General features: G+C 50.9%; 1 protein-coding gene across 1 annotated transcript; it reads right to left on the bottom strand.

Annotated features, from left to right (window-relative positions):
- Positions 1–2,952: 2,952 nt before the first annotated feature.
- Positions 2,953–15,150, bottom strand: NFKBIB (NFKB inhibitor beta). Its single transcript, XM_063140520.1, has 6 exons — positions 14,604–15,150; positions 12,934–13,039; positions 10,727–10,955; positions 9,922–10,010; positions 7,435–7,668; positions 2,953–5,747 (listed from the first exon to the last, which is right to left on the bottom strand). The coding sequence occupies exons 1-6, from the start codon at positions 15,023–15,025 to the stop codon at positions 5,709–5,711; spliced, it is 1,119 nt and encodes a 372-aa protein (XP_062996590.1). The 5' UTR covers positions 15,026–15,150; the 3' UTR covers positions 2,953–5,708.
- Positions 15,151–15,338: the final 188 nt, after the last annotated feature.

The following is a 15,338-nucleotide window of genomic DNA, read 5'->3' as shown; positions in this document are numbered from 1 at the left end:
CTCTTTCCCGTTCTAATGCTTTGACTGTTCAGACTGGAATCTTCCATCTTTTTCCTCCTTTGGGTATCGGTGGAGCAGTTTCTGGCAGCTGCCCAGGCCCGCGTGGGGAGTTTCGCTTGTTTCTTTAAAGGTGTGGGTGTGTTAGGTTTGGTTTTCTACCACGGGGGCGGGGTTTGCTTTAATCACTGCTGTGGAGTCAACTTAATAAAGTGAAGTCCAAAAGAATTCATGTGAACGCAGCCATCTCCTTGTGCGGACGTGCGCGGATTCGTTATTTAGAAGGCTTTTTAAAAAAATAAAAACCACCTCCCCTCTGTCTCCTGCAGGCCTCTTTGAGGTGTTTATGAGCGTCTCGTTTGAAAGTGGGTACAGCAATATGAGCCAGAGTGTTGATTTCTAATTACAGAGAGGTTGAGAAAGACCATGGTTGCCACCTTCTTCTGGAAGTGCGCCTATACCTTTAACAGCTGACAGACAGAAATTCAGCAGGTTGGACTCTACATCTCAGTGAGGAGAGGGGTAGCGCTGTAGAGTAAAGCATGGAGATGGGTTATAATGAGAGGGTTTGGGAGAAATGAAGGTTGCCACCTCTGGGGCAGGCAGAAATTCAACATCCCTGAATTTCTAGCCTTTGACTGTTGAACTGCTGCCTGTTGCAGAACTATTTATGGGTACAGGGACCTTATTGGGGGCGGGGGGGAAGGAAGGCCGCTCTACTGGAGAGAGGGTGATGGGTTCCTCGGTTCTGCTGACAGAACTGGATCTCCAATCTCCGAGAGACGTTGCCAAGCTGCGCTCCTGTCATTATTCTGCAGGAGAACAGGAAGGTGGGTTTGGCCACACAATTTAGCTTCTTCTCGGTGCAGAATGAGTGCTTCATTTAGCACTGAGGTCACAGCCCTGCCTGGGACACACGATTTTACAGAAGTGAAAGATCTCAGCCGATATGGGAAGCAGGGCAAGGTTGGGTGCGGCTGCGTGAGCCCAAAAGCCGGCTTGAACATGTGCACATGTGCCCTTCGGAACATGTCTCAGAGAAGCGGTAGAGTGGGATTTCACCTGTGTAGCCGCTTGCCTTCTGTGTGCCCAGAAGCAGCAAAAAAAACACCCACGGGCACATTATATACAAAGCACAAAGGCCTCCGGCATTTGGGTTACAGCCCTGCTGTAGAATCATTGTTCTATACTTAAAAGCGTCCACGCAAGGGTTCCATGGATGCGTTTTTACGAAGCGTATTGGGTGTGGTTTTTTTTTTTGTAATGCTGTCTATAAATCTAGTAAAAGCTCATTTAGATGGCCCAGAAGATACCTTTTGATTTCTATGGTTCTTTCCCCCTTCCCGCGTGACTTCTTAAAAGCCTGCTACTCACAGGCAACTGCTAACAGCTCCCTGCCACCTGTAGGATACAGGTGTTTGCAAACATATACACCTATTGCGTTCATTTACATTTTAAGGTATAACCCTAACCTATCCCTGCAGGCTCAGCTGCTGTAGTTTACATGGAAGTAAAGCCTTCCGCCTTCAATGAGATGAACCTTCAGGTGTCTGTTATGCTAGCCTTCCCCAACCTGGTATCCTCCAAATGCATTGGACTACAACTCCCAGAGGGCACCAAGGCTGCATTACAATTTTATGCTAAGGGGAGCTTATGGAAGCTTCCTTAAGAGTTTCCAGAGCATCTTCCCTTACAGGGGCCTCCTTGGTAGAAGCATGATGTACCTTTTCCCTAGTGATCAGCATCTGGAGGCCCAAAACGAATCTGGCCCTATGGAAGAGTAGGTCCCCACCCTGTCTCAAAAAGAGAAGGCTGGGAAGAGGAGCTGCTTTGGCCATATGGGTTGTTGATAGTTCACTTTGGGGGAGGGATGAAGGGACCCTTCACCTCCCCACACTCTTGCTTCAAAGCACCCTCCCTATGAAATGAGTTGCTGGGTTAGAGATGTGAAAGCCCAGAAAACCCCCAGAAAAATACTGTTTCTTCCCCCTCCCCCCAAAGGTTTTTTCCGAAGCCTCTTTTGGTTTTTTCCGAGAAATTGGAAAAAAAATGAAGAAAAAACAGATTACGAGATGTTTTATTTTAGCATTATGAATACAATGTTTAAGACAAGGTGTTCAGATATTTACTTCTCCAAATGATTTCTAAAAACTGTGCAGTATCAGATTATTACAATGTCTGTGCACCAAGGACAAGCAAGTCCTGGGTTGCAAACTGAGACTACAACTCTCAAATGCAAGAGCAAGATGCATTTCTGCCTCTAGGGGGCAGCACTGCCATTGAAGCAGAGTCTGAAACTAATACTGATCGCTGTAGGTCAGAAAATGAGTCTGATTAAATTTCATGCATATTCATTGAATCTTGGTTCCCCCTTTTTTCTCAGTTCTTTTTATGGGAATGGGGGCTTTATGTCTTGACACTGGAGGACTAGCAGAAACATAAATAATTGTCTTTGTTACTAATGGTGGTGGTTTCTTCTGTTTTTTTAAATTGATTTTTTGCCTGCTCCTCATAAACTGGCAGAACCAAAGAGGTTCCTTACAGTTCAGGTGTTCCTAACAGTTCAGGAGCTTGTAGCTCCATTTGTTACCAAAAAAAAGTTTAAAAAGTAAATTAAATTTGTAATAATTGTTTAAAATAATTGTACTTTTAATATACCAAATGTAATAATTTTATCACAAACCAACTTGGACATAATTACATTTTATGTTCCTAAAGTAACAAAGTGACTTTCAATCTGTAAAAAGTGCTAATATTGCATTATTTCAATTTTTCCGAAAATTTGTTTCCCCCCCCCCCCCCATGGCTTCAAAATTTCCCATCTCTACGTATGCACAGGTCAGCAGCCCCAGAATCGCTCTGGGCAATACCCTTCCTGTGTTTTCCCTTTGCAACCCAATGCCCCACCGCTCGCCCTGCATCAGGTCCAAAAGAATACAAGCGGGCACACAGAAATCCACAGCTTTTATTTTATTTTAATCTGGTCGGAGAGACCTACATAGTATGATAATCACAAAGAGGCAGGAGGGAAGAAAGGAAGACAGCAGAGCGGTGGATTTAAAACAACAGGTCACAGGAAACCACATTGCAGCTTCAAAACAATGAGCCCTGCGAGAGGGGAGAACGCCACGCCTTGAGGCGGGAGGGGGACACGGAGGAATCCAAAGTTTGTGTGCCGCCGTGTGTGACGGCTTCCTCCCCTTTGCTGAAAACACACAGCGTATGTATATATAGAGAGGGAGGGATTTAAATAGCAGCTCCAAGGCCCGTGGATTCTGCAACTGCAAAAAAGAGCTTCTCACACTGAATGAGAAAGCTGCAGATGGCATCGATGGCGACACAACTTGGCGCGAATGGGGCAGAGAGAGAGCTGGAGGATGAACCTGATGAAGACGTAGGCTCTGCCGGGGTGAGAAACACAGGGGCCAGGTGGGTCGTGGCCCCTAGCCATTTTCTGTGGGCCTGCCCTTGCTTCCGAGGAGAATCGCCCTCCAAGGAAAGGGGTTCAGCTTATTTATTCATTACATTTTTATACCGCCCAATAGCCGAAGCTCTCTGGGCAGTTCACAAACAAAAGAAACCAAAGCCCGTGCCCCACAGTTTTGCCCTGCGGTTCTGGCCGCTGCAGTAGCAGGATTGGGGAACGGCCCCTGTAGCAGGTTCCAGGGGAGGAAAGCCGTCCCTCGGGCGCTGCCCGCCTCTGCGCTATTCCGAGACGGAACCCCGGTGGAGAGAGGAAGTTGAACTTCAGATGTCTGGTTATTCCTCAAGTCTAGAAAAGGAAGCCACAAAGGACGGGGGGAGGACATGACCCCCCCCTCCCCCACGGCTATTTCCCCTTCGAGTTGAGAACGTGTGGAATGGAGGGAGGATGTCAGGATGGAGGAGCTGCTTCTGCAAGAAAGGTCTTGGCCCAGGCTTGGAGCACTGGGTGCGTCAGTCCTCACAGTCCGGCTGGTAGAAGACCGCCCATTTCAGCTGCCTGAGAGTTGGAGCCCCCGCCCCCCTCCACCCCCAATGGGTTGCCATATTCCACCTGGGACACCCTCTTGGCCTGGAGAGAACAAGAGGAAGCCGCACCACCTAAACAGCGGCTGCCTTCCATACTCCCGACAGAAACAGACGTCCTAAAACCAGACATGGCAACCGAGGGACTTCCCCCCACCCCCCATGGGAATCAGCAGCACAGGGCCATGCACCACGCTAGCCTTTCCTCAGCTCCAGGATGGCAACCCAACCCCCTCCCCCCCACACACAAATCCAGAAGTGGGTGGGAGCTTGTCCTGTGTTGCTAGACAACCAAAGAGGGCTTCTTCCGCAGCCCTGGAAGCAACCCCATCGGGCCCCAGGCAGTTGGATGTGTGGCAGGAAGGGGGAGGATGGCGGGATGAAGCGGAGGGGAGCCTAGGCGGGGGTCCGCGGAAACGCAACACCCAGACATCTGGCGTCGACCCTGGGCTCTGCATCACGCCTTCCTGGGCAGCACTGCTCAGGACAAAACCGTGGCCCACTTCTAGGAGGGCTTTGCAGATGGTCCACCGGGCCTGGAAGTGGAAGTGGCCTGCTGGTTTGCCAAGGAAGGGAGGGGGGGGGCGCGTAGCCTTCCTAGGGACGGAGGCCTTCCACTCCACACGCTTGGCCCATGAACTGGGGGAGAATTGCCACCTCCCTCTCAAACCCACCCCCCTCCACTTCTTTTGGGCTCACCTCTTCCCAACTCAAACCCTGCTTAACCTGTGGAGGCAGAAGAGAAGCCTTGAAAGGGAGGGTTAGCAGACTTCAAGACATCGGGAGAGGAGGAAGCAGAGGCTCAGGTACAAAGGGTAGGGCCGGCCTGCCAAGCAGGAGTAGGCAACGTTTGGTCCTCCAGAGGTTCAGGCCTACAACTCCCATGATCCCTCTACAGTGGCTATGCTGGCCAGGGCTGAAGGTAGTTGTAGGCCAAAGCAGGTGACGGACCACAATCGCCTGCCTCTGCTTGAAGCTTTGATGTCAGAGGGGGGTGTCTGTGTCAGTTTCACACTCAGTTACATCTGGTGTGAATGAATGCTCACTTGGGCCCGAAAGCCCTGCTAACATAGAGTAAGAACAAGTTAGGTAGGGGCCATAAACATCCACCCCTTGGGCCTAGAACAGCGTTCTCCAACCTGGTGCCCTTCAGCCGTTTTGGACTTCAACTCCCAGCAGCCCGGGATTGTGGGAGCGGTCACCGAAAACGTCTGGAGGACACCCGGCTGGGGAGGCGGGGCCTAGAAGTTGATGGCCTCAGCTCCACTAGGACGGCTGAGAGGAGGCGCGCTGCAATCGGAGAGGAATCGGGCCGGGGGTGGGTGGGCGGAGGCGCAGAATCCAGACCTACTGGATGCTCGTTTCAGAGAGGCAAAGGGCAGCTATACCAGGTTCCCCCCGCAACGCACATGTTTAATTTTGGACATCAAACATAAAAGAAAAGAAATAAAGTTACTAAAACTTTGCAAACAGACAGGAAAACAAACCGACGATGGACTAGGGGGAGGGGATATGTCGGAATGGGTCCCTGGGAGCTGCTCTCTGCCGGATACAACACAGCTGCCCTTCGGCCCTTATAAATAAGTCAGGTCTAGCTCACAGTGAAGATGCAGTTGCTACAGAACTCATGGCTGGCGGCCGCAGGAGAGCCATGTGTAACGGATGGCGGCCAGAGGGGCGGAGCGGGCTCCTCGCCCGGCCGCCTAACGCCCGCGGTTGATGACGATGTCGTCGTACTCCTCCTGGCAGGGCAAAAAAAGGGGGCGTCAGTTTCACTCCCATGGGCTATCTTGGGGTGGAGAGAAAGGGTTGAAATCGTCCCCTGGTCAGGACCCACCGCGACCGCTCCTCGTCCATTTAGTCTTTATCCCGCTTCTCCTGTTAAGAGAGCAGGGTGACAAAGGGGTCCCCCTCTTTTTTTAACCCCACGGCACCCCTTTATAGCAGGTCAGGCTGTGAGAAGAGAGACCATCCAACAGGCTTCCTGGATCAATGAAACCAGGTCTCCGTGGACCTCGGCGGACGGCCTAACCCGGCTCACCCCAAGCTGCTGTCCGCCAGATGTGTCGAACCATGACCCCCCAGCCAGCATAGCTGGGGAATGCTGGGAACTGTAGTCCAACACAGCTGGAGGGGACCCACTGTGGGAGGGCTTGTTCAAAACCGTGGCTGGGCTGTGTTCATTCTTGCCATTCCACACCATGCCAGGACCATCTCCCAAGGCTGCGCTGGGTATGGAATTCAGCTCCCCAGGAACAGCAGCTTTCATTTCGTTCAAGAAAAGCAAGTCGCTAACCCTCATGGCTGCAAAGAAATGCTTGGAAATGGGTAGGCTGTGCCTAGTCAAATCTCAGAGGCCAAAAGGAGGGGGTAAAAGGGTCCCCCAGCAGCAGCTGTAGGCCATGCCATACAGGTCGATGCATAAGTACTGAGCTCAATGAGACTTCACTCCCAGGAAAGAGCACACACATCAACCTTCCCCGACCTGGGGGCCTCCAGATGTGTTGGACTACAACTTCCACCATCCCCCAGCCAGCATGGAAGTTGTAGTCCCAACATAGCTGGAGGATCCCAGGTTGGGAAAGGATCGCGCAGAGGATTGCTGCCTTCATTTATTCGCCCCCCCTGCCTCAGGACTAGCAGAGGCAGAATAAATTCTGCACATATTTTTTGCAAAATATAATAAATTACCTGCATTTAAGTAAATCTGAAGTACGTTCAGCAAATTATGAAAATTTCAAAGGGGGGGGTTGTTGTTGTTGTTTTAGATATAGTTAAGATTCTGCTGTTAAGGATTTTATTTCTTAAGGGCAGAGTTCGACAACACCGGCAGAAGTTTATGAAGCAGCCTCAAACCTAAGTGGATATGGAGGCCGAGCAATTTGTCAACAGCAGAAGTGAAACCTTCTTCTAGTCCTCCAGGATCAAAGATGGAACTAGACAGGGTGGGTTGCGTGCCTCTTTTCAGATATGCCTTTATAAAACACACACACACAGAACCCTGCACCGTTAATACACTGGGGTGGGGGGGGATACATATATACTGGAATTCCACAAGATGATACAAGCAGGGTGGGGTGGGGAAACTGGATGTAGAAACTCAGATTTCGCTCCCCTCCCTGCTTTTAAATTAAAAGGCAAGTTTCTAGCCCTTATGGGTGCCAAAATACGTTCAAAAGCAACTGGGCAACGCGTTGCGGCGACACAAATGCAAAAGCCATTGCTAGTGGGCAGATGGGGGAGGAGTTTCAGTGGCCCCGCCTACGAGAAGCACAGGCAGATTTCTGCAATATTAAAAGAAGCCATACAAATCTGCAGCCGCTTGCACGAGTGCAAGTCTTTTTCAACTCCGAACGCCCAGCCCCGAGCACCAGATCGCCCAAGCTAGGGGTGGGCGGGGGGGGGCACCTCCCCGGGGATAAAACGCACCTCGCTGTTGCTGTCCAGGCTCTCCTCCGAATCCCAGTCGGGCTCCTCGGAGCCAAACTCCCGCAACAGCTGTGGGATTTTTTGGTCAGGCCGGTGCACGGCGCTGTACATGGGGGTGTAGCCAACGTACATGCGGGCTTCCGGGTCAGCCCCGGCCCGCAACAGGTACTCCACCACCTCGGGGTTCTGCGACTCCACGGCTAGGTGAAGAGGGCTCCGGCCGCAACTCAGCTCCTGTCGGCGAGATGGGAGAAGGTGAGGGAGGCGGTGGTGGCACGTCCCAGAAGTTGGGGGATTGGCGGGGCTGTCGGGATCACCGGAGCTGCTCCAGGATGGAACTCAGCTGCTAGGGCTGGGCAGTGGAGTGACTGAGCCAGTCCGGAGTACCGGCAGCCGTGGAAACCCTACGTGAGGCAAACGTTGCAACTCTGCAGGAGCACGGCCTTGAATGTACTGGGCCCAGAACCAGCTTCCTGGAAACCCCAGCTTCCTTTTTCCTTTTCGTTTAACAGCAAGCAAGTTTCTAGGCCTCATGGCTGCGAAATATCTTTGGAACTATGCGAGCGACACCGGCTGAAGACAGAAACTGGAAGGGTGGCTGGGTAGGGTTCTTAGCGGTTGGGGCAAGGAACTGTAGCGCTCTGCAATTAAGTCAGCCTTTCCCACGCTGTTGCCTTCCTGATGCGTTGGGACTTTGTCTCCCAGCATTCCTAGCTGGCTCATTCCAATGGCATGAAGGGAGTTGCAGACCCACATAGCTGGAAGGCACCGGGGCGGGGAAAGGCCGACTTCAGTGAAAGACACTTATCAGAAGCCCTCAAAGCAGTTCGCACAGAAATTAAATCTAAGACAGTAAAACGGCTCCTTGGCCCCGACGAAGACCGGCAAGACTGGGACACGTTCCGGCAAGTCGTCGGGGTGCCGGCATAAATTAGGCAAAACGTGGCTTCAATTGCGTAACGCTTACAGGCCAAGGGGAAATTTCAGGTTGGGAAAAAAGCAACCGACGGCTCTGGCCCGCAGGTTCAAGCCAGGGATGGGGAACATGCGGCCCTCCAGAGGGGAGTTGGGAGTCCGCCTTCCATCAGCCCCAGCCAGCTGGGCTGGTGGTCAGGAACGATGGGAGTTGGAGTCCAACAACATCCGGAAGCCTGCAGATCCACCTCTCCTGCTTGCTTTAAACATGCAACAATATCCATTTGGTCTTTGCTGCTGCCGTTGCCTCAGTCCCCCAGTCGGGGAGCTGAGCAGGCTCAGGGGGGCACCAGAGTTGAGTTTTCCTCGGAGCGGGGGGCCGGGCTTCCTGCTAGTCCTCCTGGAGATTCCTATTGCATGAACCTCCCCTGATCCAGCTGCTGTCATTCCTGCCTGGCCCTCTCCGGAAGCGCTGCAAACGGCAGAGTGTGAGACACCGTTTTCTCTGCAGTTTAGTCAAGTTATAGGAGTATGTGTGTGTCCCCTCGACCCCCCAAGCACACTCTGGGGAGAGAGAGGCAGGCAAAGAAGCTCCCAGAGCCTCCAAATGGCTTGGCCTACAACTCCCCATGATCCCCCACATCCACCGTGGGCCTACTTCGTGGGGATGCTGGGAGCTGTAGTTGACACAACCAGAAGGCGCCAGGCCAGGGAGAGCTGAGCAAGGCTCTCCTTTCTCTCCCAACGGCCAAAGGCCCAACTTCTCGATCTTCCCAGAGTGCAGGACACGGAATAACGGGCTCAAGTTACAGGAAGCCAGATTCCAGCTGGACATCAGGAAAAACTTCCTGACTGTTAGAGCAGTGCGACAATGGAATCAGTTACCTAGGGAGGTTGTGGGCTCTCCCATACTAGAGGCCTTCAAGAGGCAGCTGGACAACCATCTGCTAGGGATGCTTTAAGATGGATTCTTGTATTGAGCAGGGGGTTGGACTTGATGGCCTTAGAGGCCCCTTCCAACTCTACTATTTTATGATTCTATGACACACCAACAGCTACATTTGGAAGGACTGTGACCAGTTTTGTTATCCTGAAAGGCAACGTAGAAATGATAATACAATAAATAGACAATGACAGGAAATATATTGCACTGGGGTTTCTCCGTCCGCTTTCCTCCAACAGAAGGGCACACTCAAAGATGGGAAGGAACAGTGCTATCGGGGCCTTGTTTAGGTCAGCCTTCCCCAGCCTGTGTCGGACTGCAACTCCCAGTATCTCAGACAGCTGGGAGTCGTAGTCCGACACATCTGGAAGGCACCAGGTTTGGGAACGCTGGTTTAGGAGGACGGGTGGAGCCACTAGAGACACCGTTCTATTTATACCACTGGTGCCCAACATGGGTATTGAATTCAGCATCCTTCTCAGGACAGGGGGCGAAAAAGAATTTGCCAAGGATTGCTTTTCATACCATGAACTTCCTACACAGGAAGACGGCATGCATAACACAAATACATCCTCGCACAGGATAATCCCACGTGTGTCTGTTTCACCAATGTCACCTCCAAAACTAACCGGTTTATTGAGATCAGATCCCGCAGAGATTAAGAGACTGACCATGTCCACATCTTTACGCAATACAGCAATGTGAAGGGGCGTGTAGCCTGCAGAAAGAGAACAGACAGTTTTGTGAAAGTCAGGCCAGGCTGCTAGGTTTTCAGTACAAGTCAACATCCTGCATGCAGAAATTCCAAATGAATAATTACACACAATCTTATGTTGAGCAGGGGGGTTGGACTCAATGGCCTTGTGGGCCCCTTTCAACTCTGCTATTCTATGATTCTATATATATAAAAAAAGTCCTTCATCTCCCAGCATTCTCCAGCCATCATGTTTAGGACTGAGCCTAAATGTGTATAGGATGGAGCCCTAAATCATACAGATTAAATACATTTGCATGAACCCAATTTAGATCATCTGCAAATTTTAGCTCCCCCCGCCCCCAGAATTCAAGGAAACATGTGGCAAGCACGGAACTTAAGAAGGAGGGAGAAGAATATAATCCTAGAGAGGAACAGAGATAATTAAAAAAAAAGAAGATATGGAACAGGATATATTAGCAAAGAAATACGTGAAGCTGAAAAAGCCTCAACCTTAGAAGCCTATCTACCCTTCTCCAAACAGCCCACCAATTTCTAAGCTATAAATTAAAAAATTTAGAAGCCATGCGGCTTATCTCCTCATTTCCTCCTCTAGCCGTGAGGATTTGGAACTTGTTCATTGTAAATCTGCCCCCTCGTTAGTCCAACAGATTCCATGTTCTGGAAGACTTCAAAGAGGCCATTTCAAAATATTTCCCAGGGCCCCCCAGGAAAGTTACCGTCATAATTGGCGCAATCCAGCTGGGCCCGGGAGCCGTTCCTCTCACAGGGCCTTTGCCCCATGGGCAGAGCCAGGAGCCGCTGGGCACAGTCACGCTGTCCTTCCCGGCACGCCAAATGCAGCGCCGTGTGACCCCCCTTCTCTTGCACGCACAGCCCTGCTCCCGCCGACACGAGTTTGCCGACGAAATCCGACGCGCCAAGGATGACGGCGATGTGGAGCGCTGTCTGGGGAGAGAGAAGCCCGGAACCCTTAGCAGGGCAGCTGCGGTTTCCGGAGGGCCTGCTCCTGCGCCTGACACACGAACAAAGCAGGGGTTTTCCTAGCGTATACGAACATGCTGGGACTTGTAGTCCAACACATCTGGAGGGCGCCAGATTAGGGAAGGCTGAGTTACATGATGGGAACTAAGATACCTCTAGGAACACAGGCAGCTGCTTCAACCCAAGTCAGACTGTATCTCCATTCAGCACGCTATGGCCTACTTTGAGTAGACACGGATCTTTAGGGTCTCTCAAGCACAGTAGGGTCTTTCCATCATTTTAACTGGAGATGCCAGGGACTGAACCTGGGCCTTCCTGAATGCAAGGCTTGGGCTACGGTCATTTCCCTAAAGGAAAATTCCAATCCTCATGGTTCTGAATAAAGGCTCAGAGGAAGCTGCCTTATACTAGGCAGACTAATTTGTCTGTCTTGCTCAGCCTGGTCTAGCCTGACAGCATTTCTCCAGGGACTCAGGCTGAGAAGAGACTTTCCTTTAATCGAAGATGCCAGGGTTTGATCCTGGCGCCTTCTGCATGCAAAGCAGGTGCTCAGCCACCGACATATGGCTCCTACCCAAGCAAGCCACAGCCGCTCGCATCTCTTGTGTGTGTCAGGCCCCTGTAAAAAACTCAGGAGTAGGGCCTGGGTAGGGAGTGACGAATCGGACTATATTTGGTCAGTGTCACATGTCTTCAGTCATAAATCTGTTCCATCCAATTTCCACACTGCTCTGCAATTTTGGTTGGAGGATGGGGGAACGCATGGGAATTCACTTTTACGTAACTTTTCCTTATGTACACTTTTTTTGGCGCCAAGAGCTGCATTGCAAAGTTTGAAGTGCGCAGTCTGAAAGATAACTGTGTTCCGATCGGAGTATCAGGCCAGGAAATGCAAGCAATGCCAACTAAACAAAATTCCCCCCAATCCCTAGACCAAAGGGGTGGGGGAAGCCTTCGCTGCAGGGTTCCGATTCCCATTCTGGGAGGGGAGAAGAGCCTAGTGGTTACAACAAAAGCGGCCAAGACCTCCTGTACTCCACCTACAGCTCTGAAGTTAAAAGGGGGGGGGGATGCAAAAACGGCTTCCGGTATGTTCCTGGGTGCTATTCAAAGTGCTGTTTGTCAACTTTACGATCCTTTATGGCTTGGGATCGGGGTTTCTGAGGGACCGGTGATCCCCTCTGAACCTGCCCAAACGCTAAGATCTTCTCCAGGGGTCCCTCTCCAAGTAACTCTCCTTTCAGAGGTGAAGAAAGTGGCAACCTGAGGCCCAATGACCTTCTAAAGAGGTCAGCCTGGTGCTTTCTTTATATTTTATTTCTTTATGTTTTAGGCCACTGATTAAGATGAACGGTTCTTTTGATTTTATTTGCTGTCCTACTTGCTGGAATTTTATTTTTACGTCTCCTCTTCGTCCTAAGAATTATTTGTTTAGAACTTGCTAAAGCCATTATCCTCACTGTGTTTTAAAAAAATGTTTTTTTAAAAAAAGTGTATACAGCCTCGAAATTTTAACTGAAAACATAGATGCAGGTTATACTTTTCTTTTCTTTTTTAGAGTAAAATTTCCATTGGGAGATGAGAGGACGGAGCAGGGCCTTCCCACCAGCCTAAACAGTCTCCTTAAATTCTTTTTATTTTCTCCCTCTTCCCTCCTCATCCCCTTTTCCTTGTGTGTCATGTCTTTTTTTAGAAAGTAAGCCTGAGAGCAGGGACTGTCTTCTTTATTGATAAATCGTAAGCCACTCCGAGAGCCTTTTGGCTGAGGTGCGGGATAAAAAATACTCTAAATAAATACTCTAAATAAATAAATAAAAACAAATGAACTGACGGGTTCTTTCCTCAGTTCTACCGCAAGGGCTTGGGGGTTCCCACTGTGTCTCTTTGAACCATGGGAAAGCAAGGATCATACAGAGCGCGGCAAAGTGCCCCTCAAACGAACCTGTCCAAGGTCATTCTGTACATCCAGGTAATCCGTTCCTTGGGTGTACTGCAGGATGGAATCCAGGAAGGCCTCGTGTTCATGGATGACAGCCAAGTGCAGAGCTCTGGGGGCAACAGGAAAAAACAGACGCGGCTAAGGACTAAACTCTATTGTAGCCTTCCTGGCTAGGAACAAAGGGATGTGCAGTCCAACATACCTGGAGAATACTTACTCTACTGCCTGGAAATGTGTTCTATAATACAGCTGGGAACTGCTAAAGGGGCACTCAGGAGGCTGCAGGTTCTATAACATTGCAGCTGCCCCAGCATTTAAGCTGAGTGTTCCTTAAATAAATAGCTCTTTTAAACCAAGAGCTATGTTTAACTCAGAACATGCCTACAAACATAAAAGAGTTTTGCAGTTCTGTCCTACGCATATTTGCTTTGAATTAAGTTCCAATGTGTTCGGAAGAGGCTAGCGTTCACAAGATTATGGCCTGAGCAGCCTCCCTCTCAAAAATTAATAAGGGCTGAGCATCAACCGTATTTCTTTGATTGTAAGACACCATCGATTGTAAGACGCACACTAATTTCAGTACCACCAACAGAAAAAAAAAACTAAGACACACCCGCAATTCTAAGACGCACCCCATTTTTAGAGATGTTTATATGGGGAAAAAAGTGTGTCTTAGAATCGAAGAAATAGGGTAATAGATCTTGTAGCTGTAGTTTAAGAAATGCTAATGCTAATAATGCTAATAATAATAATAATGCACTTTCAGCACTCATAAAATGACACTTTACAGTGTTTCCTCGCCCCTCCACCCCAGGCATAGTAGTTAAACTGGTCTCAAACCAGTTTAAATTCATTGTATCAATAGGACTTGATCAGGACCATTATTGGCTTTTTCTCAACCCTGGAGATGTTACTATCAGTACAAAGGTTATCCTTGTGGGAGCCAAGCACTTTCAGCTGAGCTGCGCTGACATTACTGAGCAAATAAAAGCACGGGTTGAAATGATCTGGTGCAGGAAACGATCATATCACATAGTTTTTCTAAAAACTGTTACAAAACACTACGGAGGAGGAAGAGCAGGTTAGAAGACAGCTCTACACCAGGCATTGAGCAATGCGTAATTAGCCTGGGTTTGTTTTTGTACGTTTTTGTGGTTTTCAATTGCATGGTTTTGTGATTTTAAATTTTTGTATATTGTTTTTAAGTGTTTTTATCCTATGTAAACCGCCCAGAGAGCTTCGGCGATGGGGCGGTATACAAATATAAAACAATAATGATAATACACCTGCAGCAGCTGGAAAGGGGCTCTTCAGCCAGCGATGCGCCTGTAGTGGCTGTCAGAACCAGCAGCCACTACAGGCACAGGGAGGCTTCTGTAGACAAGGTGCCTCAGTACCAGGAAGCCGCACAGGCCGGCATCATCCTTCGGGCCGGGACGTTTTGCCGCTCGGGCATCTGCGGAAGGCGCAACCTGCTGCACGTCCACGGCAAACCGCACGGCTGTGTCTGTTTATTCGGATTTTACGAGAAAAAGGCAAGAGGGGAATTTGAGGCCGGTTTCTTTCTGACACGCTCTCCAGTTTTTAATCACCAGTGCCATCCTACGCGTCGGCAGCGGGACTGAGGCTCTTGCCACCTGCCTGCCTGCCCCCCAGCCACCCCAGGTACGTACGTGTCGCCATCCTCGGTCACGAAGCCCAGCACATGGTGCAGCCAGGCCTCGGGGGCCACCGCCGGCCCCTGGTTCTCGAGGTGCACGGCCCCCACGCCTTCCACAAGGGCCCCCACGTCCTCCTCGTCGCCTCTCAGGGAGTCCCCAAGAGCCGAGTCCAGGCGCTCGAAATCGTCCCCCTCCTCCTCCAGCAGGGCCTTCTGGGGGCCACCGGGGCCCGAGGGCCCGGGGTCAGAGGTCACGGCGAGGCCTCCAGGCCCCATCTCTGCGTCGCCCTGGGCAACCAGGCCCCCGCCTTCCCGGATCAGGCTCAGCTGGGCCTCGCTGAGGGAGCCCAGCCCGCTGTCGCACCAGTCGTCGGCGTCCCCCCGCTTGGGCTCTCTAGGCCCGCAGTGGGCCACCTGGCCCTGTAAGGCGGCCATGGCTGAGGGAGGGCCTACAACACCGCCCCTTCCATAAGGAAGCCCAGGCGGAGCGGCCCGGTCTCCGCGGATGCTCAAGCCGCTGCTCCTGCCGCGGCTGCCATCGAGCGACCTGGGGAATCCCCAGACTGGCGTCCGAATCGCACTCCAAGAGGCGTGCCGGGAGTTGTAGTTCTTCTCCCCCCCACCCTCCTTTCTTTCCCGAGGCATGCCGGGAGATGTGGTCCTGGCGCGCCACCATCCGGGTCCTGTGCCATTTCAGACGCCAAGCTCAAGACGCCATTTTTTGTCCTTCATAGGGAAAGTTGGGAAT

Source organism: Elgaria multicarinata, chromosome 13 (assembly GCF_023053635.1).
Source record: "Elgaria multicarinata webbii isolate HBS135686 ecotype San Diego chromosome 13, rElgMul1.1.pri, whole genome shotgun sequence".
Classification (NCBI taxonomy): domain Eukaryota; kingdom Metazoa; phylum Chordata; class Lepidosauria; order Squamata; family Anguidae; genus Elgaria; species Elgaria multicarinata.
This window is presented reverse-complemented; position numbering and strand designations above follow the sequence as displayed.

Bases quoted from the DNA above. Each gene is read 5' to 3' on its own strand.
- NFKBIB (XM_063140520.1), bottom strand. From the start codon at position 15,025: ATGGCCGCCTTACAGGGCCAGGTGGCCCACTGCGGGCCTAGAGAGCCC. The intron at 10,011-10,726 runs GTAACTTTCCTG...CTCTTTCTGCAG, and splicing joins GGATTGCGCCAATTATGACG to GCTACACGCCCCTTCACATT. The intron at 7,669-9,921 runs GTTAGTTTTGGA...TCTCGCCGACAG, and splicing joins GATCTGATCTCAATAAACCG to GAGCTGAGTTGCGGCCGGAG.